The sequence below is a fragment of the Pseudorasbora parva genome, chromosome 5 (genome assembly GCF_024679245.1).
Source record: "Pseudorasbora parva isolate DD20220531a chromosome 5, ASM2467924v1, whole genome shotgun sequence".
NCBI lineage: Eukaryota > Metazoa > Chordata > Actinopteri > Cypriniformes > Gobionidae > Pseudorasbora > Pseudorasbora parva.
This window is the reverse complement of record NC_090176.1, coordinates 37,286,319-37,306,604: the sequence shown is the minus strand read 5'-3', so window position 1 is coordinate 37,306,604 and position 20,286 is coordinate 37,286,319. Positions and strand designations below refer to the sequence as shown.

The 20,286-nt window shown below is 37.8% G+C and overlaps 1 protein-coding gene across 3 annotated transcripts; it reads right to left on the bottom strand.

Moving 5' to 3' along the window:
* Nucleotides 1-919: 919 nt before the first annotated feature.
* On the bottom strand, nt 920-18,433 carry tfdp1a (transcription factor Dp-1, a). 3 transcript variants are annotated; one of them, XM_067444193.1, is made up of 12 exons: nt 18,330-18,433; nt 15,666-15,750; nt 15,514-15,580; nt 15,261-15,364; nt 6,477-6,598; nt 5,769-5,934; nt 5,472-5,618; nt 5,303-5,371; nt 5,073-5,224; nt 4,798-4,964; nt 3,715-3,793; nt 920-2,178 (listed from the first exon to the last, which is right to left on the bottom strand). In XM_067444193.1, exons 2-12 carry the CDS (start codon nt 15,675-15,677, stop codon nt 2,037-2,039), a joined length of 1,227 nt encoding a protein of 408 aa, XP_067300294.1. In that variant the 5' UTR covers nt 15,678-15,750; nt 18,330-18,433; the 3' UTR covers nt 920-2,036. The 3 variants fall into 3 exon arrangements, with proteins under 3 accessions (XP_067300294.1, XP_067300295.1, XP_067300293.1); XM_067444194.1 differs by lacking the exon at nt 18,330-18,433 and adding an exon at nt 16,955-17,235; XM_067444192.1 differs by lacking the exon at nt 18,330-18,433 and adding an exon at nt 17,025-17,235.
* Between the last annotated feature and the right edge of the window lie 1,853 nt (nt 18,434-20,286).

The window sequence follows — 20,286 nt, the reverse complement described above, 5'->3', positions numbered from 1 at the left end:
ATGTATAATTATGTCGTCAAAAAGGTTTTCCATTTCAAATAAACGCTGTTCTCTTGAACTTTATATTAATCAAAGAATCCTGAAAAAAAGTATCACGGCTTTCACAAAAATAATCAGCACAACTGTTTTCAACATTTAGAATGAAATGTTTCTTGAGCACCAAATCATCATATTAGAACGACTTTTGGAGGATCATGTGACACTGAAGACTGGAAAATTCAGCTTTGCCATGACAGGAGTACATTTTATTTTAAAATAGAAAATGAAAATAGTTATTTTAACTTGTAATATTTCACAATATTACTGTTTTCCCTTAAGTTATTTATATACATTCATATAGTAATATTTTGAAATATGTATTTATTTAAATGCAGCCTTGGTCAGCATTAGAGACTTTAAACAATTTACAGACCCCAAACTTTTGAACAGTAGTGTATATGACCAGATGTAATAAATTATTTTAATACGATTCGCCTTAAAAGAATGAGTGCCAAAATAAAATACATGCTAGCATTAGGCTTGTCTAAATGTTCTCAAGATGACTTTTTTACAACATAAAAAAAGAAATGAGAAAGGAGTCCTGGAGAGGGTTTGACTGGATCACACAGGGACCCTTCTGTCATATTTTGTCATGACTAAAAATGCTACATTTAAAAAACTTCTCCACCGAAACTCTCCAAATGAGCAATAACAAACCAATAAAACATGTCAGAGGTGAACATACAGAAGAAAAATAATTACTAGAGAAAATTCCATGATTTTTCCAGCTTTAACATTCCCTGATATTTTCACAAGTTTTGCTGTGGTGTGGCAAGTGTATGTTAAAAGTGCAAATATTCTCAAATAATAAAAAAGGTACAAACATTATAGAAAACATTTACCATGTCAACTCCCTGAATGCAAATCTAGTCACACTAGGCACATATATAAAATAAAGTTTATTGAAATTAGTAGTATTACATTAGTGTCGCAAATAAACACAATGAGTTTGAATTCTTAAAACATTCTTTATATTTAAATTTGAAACTTATATTAGATTACAGAAAAGTTACTTTGAGGAGTCAGTACAAGGATTCCGTTTTCTTTTTTTTAAAAGGAAATTTTCAAAGGGAAGTCCAGAGAGACCTAAAGACCATATCTTTTTAATACACAACAATAATCTTACACGCTTCAAGGTATTACTGAGAAACGAATCTCGATATCATGTGGTTAAGTAACAAAGCATTTTTATATGCCTATAACTGCTTTAAGGTACTGAAGTTTCTCTGGAGTCTCTAGAACAGGTTGGCCTATGAAGTTCCAAAACCAAAAGAAAAAAAAACACAAAAACACAAAAAGACTGACTTCTCAGAGTCCTCCAAAAAAGCAGCGCTCTGCAGAACGCCAAGGAGCCGAACACACACGGGAGGAGATTCTACAAAAAAAGCCTGCAAGAAATTATCAGGTCAGCATACGAAAAGAGTCCACATCCAAAGACCTGCCCTCCATGGGGCAAAAAATAGCAGCCGGCTTTGTAGGTTCTTCGATTCATTAGTCTCCGAATCATCAGAATGCAAATCAAGCCAGCACATTCAAAAACAAAAAAAGATCATTCAAAAACAGAAGAGAACTACTTCACACAGAGATCCACACAACATTTTTCAACAGCACGCAGGGCTGTACGCAAGATGGGTTTTCTTCAGGAGGGAAGGTTTCAGAGGGTCACGCAGAACAGAGCGGATAACGTCCAATAGGAGCGCTGCGACAAGGAATAAAGTGACACCTCTGAACTTCAGCAAAGTCCTTCAGCTGAAAACTATAATTCCCAGCAGGCAAAGCACACAGCCTAGGATGATGTGCTTGTCCTGAGCTCAGAAAGACGAGGATGAAAACAACTCATCCCATTAAAGCCCGTGTTCTTCAATGCCCTTCTCAGACAGAGAGTGAAGGAAACGCTGAGTTGCAGAAGAGTAAAAAGAACGATGTGGTTGATCAATCCTCGGACATGGCAGCTGGAAGAACTTGTGCATGATGGACAGGTTGAATAAGGGCTGGGCTTAGTCCTCGTCGTCGTTTTCGTCAAATTCGTCGTCGTCCTCATCGTCCTCACCCATGTAAGAGACTGGAGTCTCGACCCGAGAGCCGCTGTAGTGGGAGTCGTTAGAACTCGAGGCCATCGTGCCATCTGCCCCGCCGTCACTGTCAGAGAAACATGATAAAAAAACAAAAAATTGTTATTTAAATCTCCCTTGTGTCAATCCAAATTTCTATGACTAGCTTTCTTCTCCTTTTTGAACACAAGAGAAATTTAGTTTGGCTGAATGTTGCTGCTCTTATCCTTATAATGAAGTGTACAGGGACAAGCAGAGAGTCAAACTCCAAAAACGAAACCAAACCCACATTAAAATGACTCCAAAGAGCACGCAAGCTATGCTTCAAGTTTTTTTATAGCTTTGTGGCCAAAATTGAAGCCCTTATTCACTGAAATAAGAGATATCAGATGGCTTCAGAAAACTAAGAATATAGTGCATACTACTATGGACTACTTTTATGGTACTCAAAAGATTTTTGGAGCTTCAAAGTGTCCATCTCATGTTTTATGAAAGAAAAAGAAAAAGATCAACATGAATATTCTGCCTTGATTTTTTAGGGGACCAAAATAAGTTTTGGATAGACATCCATTCGTATGTTTGGGTGAACTACTTGAAAATAAAATTCCTAAACCAGTGAACCTTAAGATTGTAAGATATGAAGCTCAAAAGGATATATAACAAGAGTAGTATTACCATAATTTCCCCTCTCTGCCAATTAACCAGACAATCAAATGTAATATCAGAACTATATTTATCATTATCTCTAGTAGAAAACATCAAACATCATGCTTTGAAGGATAGTCAAAGCATCCCAGGTAATGGCCTAAGGTTAAATAGTGCACAGTAAGGGGTTGCACCGACTAGTCAACCTTAATGCTCTGTCATGACGCTTCAAGCTTGACGGCGACTAGTCGCTAGCCTATAGAGGGCGCAACAGAATAAGCAATTTCCTGACTGGCAGGCTCTGTTTTGAACAGTTAAAAATGACAAATAAATGCATACTCCGAGAGCTCTCCACAAGACATGTTTGATTACCATATGGATGCTCAAAATTGATCGGGAGAATGCATGCTTATTGTACATGCAAGTTAATCATCGCGCTAAACTGCGTGCTGCATTGCAACGCACACACATAGCCTGATCATGCGGAGAATGCGTGCGCCTCACACAAAACCATTCAGGAGCACAGAAAAGTATTGTCAACACAGTTTTGGGATTTATCAATAAAATAGCTTAGAAACTGAAAAGTTCTAGCATATATTTATCCCGCCCCTCGGATTGAGCCCTGTCAATGGTGAGTTTCCAGATCAAACTTCTTCATGTGGGTCTGGCTTGTCAGGCTAAGCAAAAACTGCAATATTGTGAAATTTTACAGTTTTTAAAAAACTGCTTTCTATTTTTAATATATTTGAAAATGTAATTTATTAAAATGTATTAATTAAAAGTTTAGAACAGAAATCTTTTGCAATAGAAATGTAATTATGATGAATTTATTGTCATTGCTGATTAAAAAAAACTATTAATTTCTATGAACCCCAAAGTTGAGTAGTGTCAGTGTAACCTGATTCAATAACTACTCTTGCCTCCAACTTCCATCCATTTTATTAACGGAACAACAGAAAAGTGCACAACAGAAACTCACCTCCCAACATGATAGCGGCCTCCGTTAGCAGACGAAGCCCCTGTCATGTAGACATTACTGATAGGCCCCTGTGCCATTTCTGCATGCAAAAAGTAACCATTAAAATAAACTCTTGATCACAATATGTACTATGATGTAGAGATGCACCAATCGACCAGCCAGGGACCGACATTGGCCGATTTTCCACACGTGACTTGGTGACCGGCCAGTCAGTCTAACGTCTTTCCGTTTCTGAGCACGTGTTTTTCTCAGCGGCACCGACAATAACATTAGAGTTCTCGCTCTTCTCTTTTCGATGGCGAAGTGACACACACCCACCTCCTTTTCTCACTCACTAATTTAATTTGCTCCTGTTAAATAGTGCTTGAATTGCTCATCATTTGAGTCATTCCCACAGGTCACATACTCACACACCACTGATCTATATGTGGAGCACACAAGTCACTTCTCTTCGTCTTAAAACAGTGTGAATCACAAGTATGAAAATACGTTGCTTACTGCATTTTAACTTCAGTTAAATAAATTAAAAAATATGTCAAAATGCATGTCTTGGGAAGTATTCCGTTAAACACTGTCAGTTTTGGAAGGGAAGTATAATAAGTGACAGCATCTAAAGATCCTAATAATCAAAGATTAAAAGACAAAGACAATCTTGACTGAATAAGTTGTATTGTAAGCATTAATCTGTATTTTAATTTTACACAATGAAGACTATTTATAGTGTTATTTTACATTTGATTACTTTAATGCATGTAGTATTTCTTCCCTGAATAACAACCCACTGTTACCCACCTAAAAATCGTGTTTATTTCATAGCTCTCTTTACTCTATTGCAATTATTTGTGCTGTTGTTTGTCATTAGTTTATTTGTCATTTTATTACTGACTTTTTTTTACTTATGATTTATACAAAATTGAAGAAAAGTATATTTTTGTTACCCCCTGTCAATTATAGTTCTTAGAAAGAAAATCAGAATCTGCAACAACCGATATTGATAGGTCCTGCTTATCAGAAATAGGAATAAGCCTAAAAAATGCCGATTAGTGCTTCTCTACTTTGATGTGATGTCCGACTGGCACTAACCTGTGACGTAGGGCTCCAGTGCTTTGGGCACCAAGCTCCTGGCAGTCTTCAGGTCCTCAGCAGAACACTTACCCACCTCGAGACCACAAGCCATACCCATGCGCTTCAAAACCTCAATGTCATCGTGAATCTCGAACATGCTATCAAAGTTGAAGAGGTACTCAAACCTGACCACAAATGGAAGTAATGAGAAAAGGTGTGTGAAGTGAGGATTTTTTCTTTGATATTTGAGCCATGCCACCAACAGCCTACAAGCTTGGCTATTGATATCATACTTGTCATTGGAGATGCTGCAGTCAATGACTGTTTTCTTGCTGGTGTTGACGATGATAAATGGCAGGTGAATGACCGAGTTGGCAGGTGGGGGTCTTTTTGTCTGTTGTTCTCTCTGGCGGTTCCGCTGTACAAGGTTCTTGAAGGCAATTTGCTGCAATTGAAACAATACACTAATTTTCAAATGTTCATCATCAAAAATAATTTTTATAAAACAAGAGCAATTTCTGACCTGTAAAATGAGTTCTTGAAGTTGCGACTGTTTTTGCTTGATTCTCTCTAAACGTCTTTGTCTCTCCACCTTAAAACAACAACAAAAAAATGTTTAAAGTAGTTGCCATAATAATTGTCCAATAGGAAATCCCAAAAACATTAGTGTAATGAGGGACCAGTACACCCACCTCTAGGTTCTGGCACTCCTGAGCGGAGTTTGTGGGAAGGCCAATCCACTTGATCTCCTTTTTCTCTTTGGAGATGATGTTCATGGCCATCAGCACATTGAGCGCATCGTACACACGCCGTCTAATGTTCTTCTGGTCATACACATGCTGATAAGAAACAAACACAGAAAGTGAAACACTATTCATTATGATATGTATGTGAAAAAGCAACTCTTTAATCGATTCAAAAAGCTGCACTTCTTCTGAACTCAACAAACAAAGCGCTGGATCAATGTCTGGCCACAGGAAGAGGCTTACCGCATCATTAGGGGAGATATGATTATCACCAGAGCTGAACTCAGCCACAAGCTCATCAGCAACCTCATTGTAGGTTGTGACACCCTTCCGCTGGACCTTCTCACAAACCTTCATGGAGAAATGTCTGAGGCCTTTCCCATTTTTCTCCCCCTTTTTACCCCTCTTCCTGAAAGAAAACGCCAAACAAAACCCACATTTTTGCAAGATATTCAACATGATGATTTATAAAATAAAATTTTAAAAAATAGAACAAAAGGTTTGCCGTTGTTTTGTAGAAATTTCCATTATAAATTCTGTAGTGGTAAATTAGTGGTATCGTGGTACTTGGTATCAAGGCAAAGTTAAAATATTCTGACTATAGCCAAATAATAATCAATTGATCAATTCCATGTAAACAAAATTGTTACTATTGTTAATGATATTAATACTACTACTAATAATACAATACCAAATAAATTATCAACTTGTTTGTTATTTTAACTCTTGAGGTTTTTTCTCTCCATTTATTTTACTCACATAGTGCTTAGAATGTAAGGAAAGTGCATGACAATAAAATGTACTATTATTATGATGATTATAATTAATTGCAATTATGTAATCAACTTTGCACTTTGATGGTCGTGTTTGTAGTCTACCAACACAGACCATATTAGAGAGATACGATCATAGAGAAATGTAATAAGTTTATAACGTAGTCTGCTGACTTACCCCGAGGACCATGGAGAGGCTTCTGATGGTTGACTCTGGGTGATAAACTGAGAGCTGGGTGTGTGTGGGCTGTTCATTAGGATTACATTGGAGCCACTGGGCCTCTGAGGTGTGCTGATGACCTGAGATAGAGAGGTGATCAGGTTAGATGTAGGGATGTGATGGTGAGGAAAATTTCCCTTGTTTATTTAATGGCACAAAATGAAGGGCTTATCAAAGCCACAAAATGAAGGGCTCTACGTCATTCTTACGCATTCGTCGTGGTGCTTCATGAGTTCACGACAGAGGCCCAGACAAAAGACAATAACTTGTTGAATAAAGTAATTTTTTTTTTCTTTGCGCACAAAATTCTCATTGCTGCATAAAATTATTGTAGAACCACTGTAGTGAGATGGGCTTTTTAAAGACATCTTTTACCTTTTATGGGTCTTGAGAGAGTAAATGACATTGCTGCCAATGGCCTTTCTGATCTATTGGATTTCAACAAAAATATCTTCATTTGTGTTCCGAAGATAAACGGAGGTCTTGTGGGTGTCGAACATGAGGGTGAGTAATTATTGACAGAATTTTCATTTTTGGTTGAACTAACACTTTAAATAGGCACTTTTACATTTTGCTTTGAAACCAAATGTTCTGTGATCATCTTGTCTGTCAGCTCTTTGCTCTTGTGATAAATTAAATCGGTCTCCTGCTGCATTTGCGTTGCTTCTCTCGTTCGGCTCACTCTGTATTGAGCAGACATGATCAGTTTTACTATTTGTATTTACTATTGTAGTGACTATTCTCTAACTGAACCAAATTTTGTTACTACACAAATCAAAGTGACGATGGGAGCGCTGCCACGGTGGGCAAGTGATGTAACCGGTGTTTCACCTGAACACTGGTAACACAGACTATCGTAGCAAGCCTAGTTAGAAAATAATACAGGAAACATAATAAAATACTAAAGTATATTAAACAGATCGTTACAATCATGAAATCTAAACTATAAGAGTTCACATTTATGTTCAGGAAGGTAAACATTTATTCAACTAGGACAAATGCAAGTTAATGTGTTTTTTTAAGCTGGTTACATAAATGACACTGTTCCTATTCTCCCTGACATATGGCAAGGAATTACCAACATAGCATCTGTGAATATGCAGGTGGCTAAACAGCAAGCATCAGTTGAAGGAGCCAACAATTTTTAGTTGTTCAGTCTCTGACATGAAAGACACCAAACAAGCCCTGATTCTGAAAGGCAACCCTTCAAGTTTTCCATAAGCTCTTCCCATACGGACACCTGGTTACTTTTAGTTGTTGTAAACAAAAGTCTCTTCCAGGACTCAAAAATAAAAATGGCCTGAGGGCCCGGGCCCAAAGTGAGAGTTTCGTGCCAGCTGACGAAAGCGCGACTTGCCCTATTTTGCTAATGCTTGCGTTATTTAGTTTCAACGCGTCAACATTTAATTGTATATATGGGTTTTATGCCTTACTTTGTTGAAACTGCAATAATGACTGCAGTAGTTCTGCTCAAATGACATCTATAATTGTTAAAGCTATCATAGAGCAACATTATAGGTGTAAAAGGGCTATTCTGCAAAGTAAATGTTGTAGTTAAAAATATATTATACTATACTGTATATTAGCATATAGTTTTATTTTAATAAAATTAACACTTTTATTCTGCAAGGACACCAAATTGACATTAAATTGATCAAAAATGTAAAGACATTTATAATGAGCTGTTCATTTGACCTTTGTATTTATCATAGAATCCAGTGGGGAAAATATTAAAGCATTAGTTCAACCAAAAATGAAAATTCTGTCATTAATATTACCTCAGCTTCATGTCATTCCAAACATGTAAACTGTTCATTCATTTTCAGAAAACAAATAAGATTTTTTTTTTTAATCTTTGGGGGGGGGTTGTGAATAATTTGCGTTTCAAAAATGAGTTACAGAACATGTGATTCGCAGATTAAAGCTACAGTATGTAACTTTTCCGTCCGCTAGAGGCGCCTATTCAAAACCAAAGGGGTAGATTGATGATGCTAAGTTTGAGCACAGAATCTTTAGACATGTGGTCTTCACCTTACAGCCGGCAAAAAAGAATCAGGATAGGACTCAGGCAGAAATCATGTTCACGAATGTGATTATTAACATTACTGTAGTATGAAGCAGAGCAGGACCGAATGTTGAAGCAGCTGTGTAATGCTGCCTTCACACCAGATGCGAATAAATCGTGCTATTCACGCAAAGTTGGACACGTGAACATTTTGAATCCATTCGTTTCATTCGCGTGACATTCACTACACAACAGATGCGAATTCATGTCATGGGAGGGCTTCTGCCAGGCGGCTTGTCTCACGGAGTAATGGCTTACATGGGCTGTATTTATACGTTTTTTTGTTCAAATTCTACTGTTAATGTGTGACAAAACTTAGTTTTAAGACTTTTTCAGGTGATAATGTAGTTGTTTAAAGCTCAAATATGTGGTTTATTTATAAATAGAGTGCCTATTTGAACATTTTATCTGCCATTTTCAGAGTTGTGAGCTCCTGTGGATCAGCGGCGCTCCACGCCCATTAAACCCGGCGAGAGGAGCTTTTCCTCGGCTAGTCCTTCATACATTTAGCCTGAAAAGCCAGACCCACATCAAGATGTTTGGTCTGGAAACTCACCATAGACAGGGCTCAATCCAAAGGGCCGGGATAAACGGTTGTCTTTCAAACTCCCTCTGCACGCGATAGGATAGCGCTACACCAACCAGAGCAACGAAGGTGAAACAGAGCTTGTTGATAGATTAAACATTCACCGTATCCAGTCGGCTAAACTCTGAACACGCCGTCGTCATTATGGCCCCGTCCGCCAACTCTATACACGATGTGATTGGCCCGTCCAGATTGAGAGAAATACAGCTCAGAAGGGTATTGAGAGTTCCTAGACGACACTTGCAGGCAGATTAAATTTAGATGCGTCTAGATTTCTAGGCTATCAGACATTTGCTGCTGGCTCTGATGTCTCTGTGGTGTCTCGAGCTATAATTCGTCTTGTGTATAAATAACGGGTGATCTTTGGTCTCATGGATCTATAATTTGTTCCCTGGTAAATCGTTTAGGCTGAGGGCAAAGTGAATTGTTATTACTATTTTTTTTTTATTTAACTTTACTAGGGGTGACCCCTAATAGTCGAAGATTCGATGCATCGATATGCAGGACCGGATTCGACCACTGATCGCATGGTCGAATCTTCGCGGGTGTTATGAAACAAGGATCATACCAGTTTGGCAATATGGGGGTGCTCAATATTAGTGTTATAAAGACGTGTCGCGGCGCTGAGCAATCGCCCCTTTAAGGGTGCTGAGCTTCGCACCGCACGCACCTTAAAAATTCGAACACATATACACCAACGGCGGCATTCGACGCCTGTCTGCGGCGATTAAATGTATATTTCCCTCAAATCGTGAATGTACTGATTTCACCCTGTGCTACAAGATACACTCATCATGCAGCTCTTCTGTCAGAAGTCGATTGAAAATTGAGCTCGCGCGCGGCGCATATATAATGTTCACGTCTGCCTGAAGTGAGATAACGTTACCTGAGACGGCGCTGAGCTTCATTCCGGTGTGCGATCCCCTTCAGGCACAATCGGCTTGAGAACGTGCATATAAACGCACTCAGTGTTCTTTTATCTCTAGGCAGGTATTTTTTTAGGTTTATTTATCAAAATTCTTTTATATATTTGTGTGATGTTCTGTGTTTCGATCGCGGCTTTAAATGTTATGAGAGAATGGTTAATTTACGAATGTGTAGTATAGCCTAGTTTTGATCACTTTATTAAAAGTGGTGGCTGTGTGCCGTGTGTAAAGTAAAATAAAAATAGTCTTAGCCTCCTGCTGACTAGTGTCCTGCCCTTCCCAACCCGTTTATACAGTTTTTTTTTTTTCCAGTCTATGGTTTACACCATAGACCGTAAAAAAATATGGACGACTCGACATCATCCGTTTCCGCTTGCCATATTTGAAGCTTTCAGGCAGCCTTGCACGGCGCGGACATCTTGGGACCGAGTCTGCGCAGTAGCGATTTCGGGACCGGAGTTGCGCAGTAGAGCGCAGGAAGTAGAGCAGGAAGTACAGTCGCGATATCAAAAGCCCGCCCACACTCTCGCAGATGCAGAACAATTAATTATGTTGGTGTGAAATAAACAGTTATGGAAATGTAGAAATTAAAGCTAAAGCTCTAATCTGCTCCCAAAAATTTCGAAAAAAGTCCGTTAGTGCCTCAGTGACAACTTCACTCACAGAAGCCGTCAGTCTTAGCTGTCAATCATGACGTCACACCCCCCGTTTTTATAGCATCAAATAACTAACTCAAACTAAACTTATTTTTAAAACGAACACCTGAAATGAAATCATCGTGATGATAACTGCCTTCAGTGACATAAACTAACTTTGGGGAAAACATTTTTGAAGTGTAATTTTATTATTTAGTTTGCCTCGCGTCCATTAGAAATCACAGAGGGGCGGCTATACTGGGACAGGTCACCGGGGGGCGATCGAGGCGCGAAAGCTTCAGTAAATGAGAGGGAGACTGGACTGCAGGCTTGGTTTACACACACACAGATGATTCGACTATCGGTCGACTATAGAGAGATTCGAAAATTCTAATTTGAATGTGTAAATCCTTAGTTGGGGACACCCCTAAACTTTACGTTTCCTGTAGCCTACTAGCACTGATTTTGAATGTTTGACTGAATTGTTTGCTTTATTATAGATTATACCTGTTACTTATACTTTTGTATTATTGATCATACATAAACTTGCATTTAACAAAAAGAGACTGGGTTGTTTCATATCATTTAATGTTAACACAGTGATAATCTTTTGCACACTTATCTGAACAGATATTAATATATAATTTATATAAACCAGATTTTATCCTCATTGTTGTCACTACTATAGCAAGCTCCAGATTGGTTAACGCGGCGCGAATATCTGCCAAAGTTCAGATTTTTTAACTTGAGCGATTTGCACGCTCAAAATGACACATGACTTTGATTGGATTTTACTACCCCTCACTAGCAATATTTTGACATTTGGGCATTAGCATATAGCTATTGACGTATGTTTCTGATTTTCTGACACTGGTTTCGTCTCGATCAGACTAGCGGTTTTGAAGATATCAGCTAATGTTTTATAAGCGCTTAATTAACGCGCTGCACAAACCATACATCAAAACAAAAATCTGGTATCGTTGGACTCGGCAAGGATTCAGGAGACCAAAAAAGTTACCCCCATCAAAATATGTCAACCACACCCAAAAATATAAGTGTTTGAAGAAAAAAAAATCTCCACGGTAGCTGGCGCTGTTTCGAAACTTCTCAGGCTACTTCAGGGCATCGTGGTGATGACCCATACCAAGTTTCAGAATGATCCGTAAATGCATTCGTAAAATACAGCATTTTAGCACATAATTCAAAATGGCCGACAGCCAAAATGGCCAACATGGTAAAATTTGATATCAGTCGACTTGGCATGACACCTTGAATTGAACAAGACCAATTTTATGATTTTTGGATAACGGTTTAGAAGTTATAAGCCAAAATAGCCATTTTTCGTATCTCCGGACTAGTAGGTGGCACTGCGCCAAAACGCTGCATGTTCCCTCGGGTCATGCTTGTGCTGACACGTACCAAGTTTGGTTTGAATACTATAAAGCGTTGCGGAGATGTTGCCTTTAATGTGTTTTCACAAGCGCTACGTAAAATTTGTTCGCACATTTACCGAAAACAATTTAAAGACATCAAATTTAATTTCATAACTTTTTGTCAGCATGGTCCAAAGATGATCTGGTTCAATTTTCGTGTAAATCAGACTAACAGCCTAGGAGGAGTTCAAAAAAGTTGGTTTTTGGTTAATTAAAAATGGTGAGAAAATTTACATAACGGAAAATGACGTCAAAGGGTGAAATCAAATCGACTTGAGCCAAGGAATAAGACAAAAGAAGAACCCTTATGGTTCAAAAGTTATTTGCATAAACATGAGTTGAATTTCGGACAGTTGGTGGTAATGCTGAACGATATTCCGTTTTAACATCGACATTGCGATGTGCACGTGAGCGATAGTCACATCGCCGGAACATGCGATGTGAAGGGTCGTATACGGTGGCCGAGACAGCTCAACACGCAGCAAATTAAGAAAGCACCAGCAAATAAAGAAAACATCATCAGTTTGACAACACGCACGCTGCAAAAGTTCACAACACATACAAATTCAAAAACGCGCAAGAAAATCCTCACAACACATGCAAATACAAAAACTGCGCAGCAAATCCTCACAACACATGCAAATTCAAAAACCCGCTGCAAATCCTCAACACATGCAAAAACAAAAACGCGCTGCAAATCCTCACAACACATGCATATTCAAAAACGCGCTGCAAATCCTCACAACACATGCAAATTCAAAAACGCGCTGCAAATCCTCACAACACATGCAAATTCAAAAACGCGCTGCAAAAGTTCACAACACATGCAAATACAAAAACTGCGCAGCAAATCCTCACAACACATGCATATTCAAAAACGTGCTGCAAATCCTCACAACACATGCAAATTCAAAAACGTGCTGCAAATCCTCACAACACATGCAAATTCAAAAAAGGCGCTGCAAATCCTCACAACACATGCAAATTCAAAAACGCGCTGCAAAAACTTATTGTTTACTCGCCTATTGCCAGTGTTGTCACTGACCTGAAAGGTGAGTTTTTTTGTTTTGTTTATTTAAACATCCTGAACGTATGATTGCATGGTCTTTTTTATACAGTGTAACAATATATTTAGGCCAACAATATCCAAACGACTAAGCAATTATACCATCATGATATAAAAGTAAACAAAAAAAACTCAACTTTCAGGTCAGTTTTTGAATTTGCATGTGTTGTGAACTTTTGCAGGACGTTTTTGAATTTGCATGTGTTGTGGGATTTGCAGCGCGTTTTTGTATTTGCATATGTTGTGAGGATTTGCAGCGCGTTTTTGTTTGCATATGTGTTGTGAAGATTTGCAGCGCATTTTTGTATTTGTATGTGTTGTGAACTTTTGCAGCGCGCGTGTTGTCAAACCGATGAAGATGTTTTCTTTATTTGCTGGTGCTTTCTTCATTTGCAGCGTGTTGAGCTGTCTCGGCCACCGTAGTCGTAGCCCATGGTGTATTAAGAGAATGGTAGCACACAGTAAAAACAAGTTTGTTGCTGGGGTGACATGCACGTTCCGCATGCCTGCACAGTGATTGGTTCGCTGTGCCGCTGCTCACGGCCAAACATTCACTGCTAAAATGCACGACGAAGAGGAACCGACCGCCGTTTCGTACCAGAAATCATCTTTTTGGGCCTATTTCGCCAACAAAAAGGAGGATGTTGACCAAAAAGAGGCACTTTGCATGGAGTGTCTTGTGGCCACAAGACAAGATAACACCACCAATTTGTCTGACCACTTAAAACGGCACCACAAAGATCTCGACATTAAGCAGGGCTCAACATTAACGCTTATCCGGGACAAGCGGATTTTTTGAAGGGACAAGAGTAAGAGAATATTACTTGCCTGACGGACAAGAGCCTGATTAAAACAAAAAATAACTAGCGAATTACCAAAATGCAAGAATGTTTGTGTGATGCAAAATGCATTAATTTAGTGTAAGTGGGCTCCTAATAATATATTTAATTTATAACGTACTTTTCATTCCAAAGAATTTCAAAGTGCAAATGGCTCCATCTAGCCTACAAGCTCAGAAAGTAACAAAATAATGCAAACATGTTCCTATTTACATTTTGTGATGTGTATAGATACATCATGTACTAAGACTGACAAAAAATGAAAAGCTGTGATTTTCTAATCTAGAGTGATATAGCTAGGAACTATTCTCTCATTCCATACCATGGGTGCAGCGGAGCAATGATATTATGCATAAATGTTCTTCTATTGTATTGATCTATGCTTGTAATTTGTTTATTATTATGTATGCACATTCACTCTTCTACAAAATCCCCACTATTATTCTAGAATGCTTAAATATTTTCAAATAGAGGTATTCAAATCATCTGTTCAAATTGTTTTTATATCGCAATATATAAATATCAGAAAACTAAATATAGTTCTCTCCAATATTTTGCAGCCCTAATTTAAAATAACTTTTCTAATTTAATATTTCACAATGTTACTGTTTTTAAATGTATGTTTAATCAAATAATGCAGCTTTGGTAGCATAAGAAACTTATTTAAAAATATATATATTTTTATCTTTTGAACAGTGTATCATGTTATTTTTGCCACTTGGACCTGTGAAAATCTATAAAGGGCAAGTGGAAAAACTTCAATATATTAAATCAACTATTTTTGAGTTTTGGAAATTGTCCACAATGCCTGAACAAACATCCATTTAGGACTGGCTAAATAACAGTGTGAACGGACAGGAAAACAAACGTGAAAAATTCTGAAACTGCATGATGTGAGAGTAATGCTAATAGCTGCATTGGTTCAAGTGACCCAATTCTGATTTTTTTTCCTCCAATGTGGCAAAGATCGGACATGACCCACGAACATGTAAGCAACAAAAATAGCACAGATTCCGATATTCTCAGAAAGACTTCAGGCCTCATTCATAAGTGGAAATAAAACCAATGTAGCTTGGAAATGTGCATTTGCATCTGCCAACTTAAGAGAATAGGAATTGGGCATCAAGACCTGCAGTGTAAATGCGGCCTGTGTGATCTATATGATTGAGTGTTTATAGTATTTATATCTTACCATATGTGGTGCGATGTTTACGTTGGAAGGGCACAGTGTTTTTGGCAAAAGCTGTTTTCCAACAGTCACTGACTGTGGATGCACCGTTACTAAAGACAGCACACCTGCAGGGGTAGTATTCACAGAAGACATCTTAATGCAATACTATATAAGGTCAAGCAAATATCTGGGTTTTTGTAAAGCAATACTACAAGGTCTAACATCTTTGAATATCTTTTAAAAAAGATCTATATCCTCAGAATGTCCCTCTTACCTTTGCCAGGGCTCAAGTTCTGATCAATGAAAACCTTCAGCTCCCCATTGGCCTCAATCAGACCAGCCTGTGGAGAACAAGATGACCATTCAAACTCATTGATTTACACTATTTTCAGTCAATTACATTTCATAGTGCTAGAGAATACTCACATCTTTGGCCATGATCCCTGGGGCTGAGGAATAGATGCTTGGTCTAGCTGAAAACCCTGAGCCAAATTTCAACAGCAAAACGTCTCTGCAACAGAATCGAAAACTGGTTTGGCAAACGAGAAAAGGACACTTGAATACTGTAACCAAGGTTACGACGCAACATCCATCAGAAGGATGCAAAGATCAATGGGATTTCAAATAAGTACATCTCGCGGTTTTAGTTTCGTCATCTATGAACCGAAGTGGCTGGGGCCTCAGGTTAACTAAACCCTCTGGGAGCAAGCATTCATCCATGATGAACCCAAATGTTCACAATAAATGATTAATCCAAATTTTCACAATAAACAATGCAAAAAAATATAACTCGAAAACCACCATGAGGTCATCTGGGTGTTTTTTTTTCCAGTAAAAGACTACTAAACATACACAGCTCGATGCTTTGGATTCTTACTATTTTTGCTCGGCAAATAACAAAATACTTCCCTTTTTTGTCTAAAACTCAAGTTACTCAATATTAATTATTTGTTCATTGAATTGTATAAAAATCAACGTCGTACTTGCATTCCTTCTGTAGTACTGAATATTATCTCATATTCTGATCGTATGCTTACACTCTTGCTAGTGTGAATGAGAAATGGACTGAAACCCCGTCACAGGTAAAATGGACTAAAGAGCTCACTTTCAAGCTCAGGGAGAGTGTGAATGCAAAGACAGGTGGTTTTTTGTCACTCAATTCACTTAAAGGGGTTCCAGTTTGCTTATTTAAAATGCGGTCTATGTAGGAAGCTCATTATGTTGAGAGACACGCATAGGTGATGAAAACGAGGCCCGCCGATTTGCTTCCACAGCACTCATGCAGCTTATATTACCAGACAAAGACCTCGACGAATCTTTCCATCCCTTTAATATAAAAACTTCAACACGTGCACTCAAAAATCGCATGCAATCTTTTTAAAACCATTCGTATGCAACAGTTCCTGTCGTTTTGAGTAACTTTTTAGCAAAAGCAATGGGCCCAACAATATAGTAAATATTGATGGCCAATGTCCAACGTTATAAAAAGAATGTAAACACAAAAAGCACAACGATGATCCGTTTTACTCATCGGTATTTTCCGCTTCAAACATAATGCACAATCGGAGCAGTATGCACTATAAAAAAGCGTGTTAGCCCAGTTAGCTAGCTGCCTTTCAAACACGTTTTGAAATGAAACCCAGTTCTAAATGTGATCAAAACGAGCCCCTCCTGGTTAAATGCGGTCAGGTCGAGTGTTTTGCATGTGCTCGTACCGTTTTCCGAACGGATCGGACTTAAATGGCCATCTGGAAATGAAGTGTGTAAACTTTCCTCTGAACTTACAGTCCTGAAGCCCTTTGCCTTCTTAGGTGCTGTTTTTGTTGGCATAGCCAGTTAGCAAGAGGACAGAGGAAGAGGAGGTCTGAACCCCATCTCTCAAACAGGAAACAAAGATTAATCGAATAATATGAAAAATCAAATCTCAAGTGCAGTGAATGATCATGCTTTTGTAACGAGCTTGCACTTGGGAGATGTTTGATTGTAAGACCATGGCACATTCATAAAACCCAAAATGGATGCGGATGTTAGAAGCATGGACATAACAGACGCATGGCAACGGTGAAATCATCATGCATGCATTCAAAAAGGAATTCAAATTATCAACCTGTTTTATAAAGAGTGTATGAAGTTTATCTTAAGCACAATATACAAAAACTACCTCTTTAAATGTAACAACACAGTTGACAGTCATAACACTATACTGCTGGGGGCTAACACAATTCATTGGTTCACCTCAGCATACTGAAAATCCTTCAAAAATGGAAAATAGTCTATCAGAATAGGACATAATTGTTCCACAAGTCATCAGAACTAATGTAACAAGCAGGGTGGTTTGGGTTTAATGCCTGGCAGCCATTTTACATGGAAGCTAAAGCAAAACCAACATGCAGTGATGCTTTAATAGCTTGCTAGCTGAGGTGACAGGTCCTTATGACGACCATACCTACTTTAAATATAGTTCTTAATAAACCCATCACGGCTATACACAATTAACAAAAACGACCGTTTCATTTTTCAAATGTAACGTAATTTCAAACGCTTTAGAGCGAACATAATTAAGCTGTTACGATAAGCTAGCGACCAGGCGAGCTAGTAAGTTAAGCTAACGTCCACTCAAATCGAGGTCATCTCAGCTGCTTTAATACAAATCAAACAAGGATCTGCATACTATTGTTTACTACACGTCCAGTGTTCTATATCAGTGCTTGTTCGTGCAATGGCCAACCATCACTAAAGATCAGGACTGATTTCCCATTGCACTGCACTGCACAGACAGAAGCACTTGACATGGGTTAGCTTGTTGGCTAACACAAGCCATTTGTGACAGACAGTTTCAATATTTCACATGAGTGATAATTAATCCGGACTAACGGTTAACAGACTAACGAACATGGATTCCAATATGTATGATAAAATAAAGATACTGGCCGGTTTAGCTGACAGACGCAGTTATTTCATGGCAAATTATCTTATCATTTTCAAACGAAGATAAATGACAGCTCCTGTATTCAATTATGAAATATAGATACAGAAAATATCGGTCAATGATGTCTACGTGGACTCAAATCCCCCTCAGGTCTCACTTACGGTCGGTTGCATCCGCCTTCAACTGTCTAGCGCTGAATGAATAGGAGCGCACACAGTAGAAATTGCTCCCTCTCTGGGTCTGTAAAACTGAGCTTGGCGGTGTCTACGCAACGGGAAATCCGATTGGACAGTAATGCGCGTGACGTCGGAGGAGCGTGGTACGGAAGGCACGCCCATACTAAATTCTGATTGGACAGAGCTCTACAGTACCCGCGTTAAAATTTTCTTATTGGTTCAATTCACTGGACCCCACTCCACTGCGTCCGAAGGCGGAGCGTGTGTAAAAATACATGTAAATATTAAAGAGAAACTCACGAATGAAACGTTAATACCTATAAAGTATCTTTTAAATTTTGATAAAGATAGTCAGACTATGATAGCTGTTATCCGTATTTCCAAGTTTAATAACCACTTTCATATCACTTTCTAACTAACACGATATTCAATGTATTTTTATCAAAGGTAGGTAAAGTGTACTGAGAATTTGTAGGCCTTAACGTACAGATAATATATCAAAAGATTTACTCAGTTCAGGCAAGAACACTTCATTAAGTAACAAAGTATCCAAGTGTTTTCGTATTTTAAAATTGAAAAGTTAAACGTAAAAAGTGATTTGACTTTTGACAATAGACTGTAAAAAATAATTTTCATGATTTGTTATCACACCTTTTTTTTTATCAACGTATATAATTAATGTGGTTCAGATAACATAATAATTTGAGTGTCTATGTATTAAACCAATATCCTTTGTTGTATTAACTCAAATATATATTTAATTTCAATGAACTCAAAATTTTCAGGCAACCCGGTAACTTACTTTTTTAAGTTAAACCAACAATATATTTTTTTACAGTGTAGTGATGTTTTCATGTTAATATTTTTTAAGTTCTCAATAAAAGGAATAAAAGGAAATAAAATTAAAGGAAAGTTACACTTATAGGCTGCATGATTGGTGGCTTTTTAGTCACATTATAAAGAAAATATTTAAATCACTGAGGAAAGATTAGGTCCTGAAGTCATATGCATTTTGTACTTTTAAAACTGTCTAATAAATAACAAATTCTGCTAAATATTTCTATTGAAGTATTACTTAAATATTTTACACATTTGGTCTTTTCTAAAACCCATAGTTTGGAGGCGTTATTGGTGTTATGTAAAAAGAGGTTTAAAAACAATATTTAGAAAAGTATAAATCAGCTAAATTTAAAGTGTAATTAAACTGTGTTATAAGTTTGTTTTTTGCTTCAGACTCTGCATGGGACCTGTTTATCTTTATTCATGCTGCCCCCACAGACAGGACTGTACAGTATGTTTTATACAGATAGCTAAATGGAGATTAGTTCAAAAAAGGGTGTCACCATTTTTGTGTCACTATCATTATAAGGCTGGGTGGGCATAGGCTACTTGAAAAAATTATCTAGGTTAAATATTGTACATTTATGATGGTGTATTTGCCAATTAGGCAAATTGAGTAGCCATTAAGCAGAAACATTATTCAGAAGAAAAAAATACACTACAGAAACAAATATTTTCCAAAATATTTAACCAATAAATGAGACATGAAACATATTTCAACATTTATTGCAACACTATGAACCACGCGCTGTGTCCATGTGCCTATAGACAGAAATAACTACACATGTAAATCAGAGAAGGTCTTCCACTTGCTCTTGTTAAGAGTTACTGAAACACTCTGAGCAGCAGGTAACTCGACTTACAACATGAAATATGTTCAGCCCCGAATAAAGAGGTACAAATTATAGGCCACTTCAAACGCTGTCATCCAGGTGGATGCTGCATGTGATGCACTGCTGGTGGTGGTTGAGAAGATTCCCCTTCCAAAAAAAGCATGTTGGATGCAGAGAAAAGTGCTATGTAACAAACTATTTTACTTTTTAAAAATTATAATACATGTTCAAATCAGTCTGTTTTGCTTTGTTCACGCTAAACATCCAGC

Excerpts from the sequence above, each read along its gene's own strand:
- tfdp1a (XM_067444193.1), bottom strand. Across the intron at positions 5,619-5,768 it reads ATATCTCCCCTAATGATGCG|CATGTGTATGACCAGAAGAA; the intron begins GTAAGCCTCTTC and ends GTTTCTTATCAG. Across the intron at positions 5,372-5,471 it reads AGGAGTGCCAGAACCTAGAG|GTGGAGAGACAAAGACGTTT; the intron begins GTGGGTGTACTG and ends TGTTGTTTTAAG.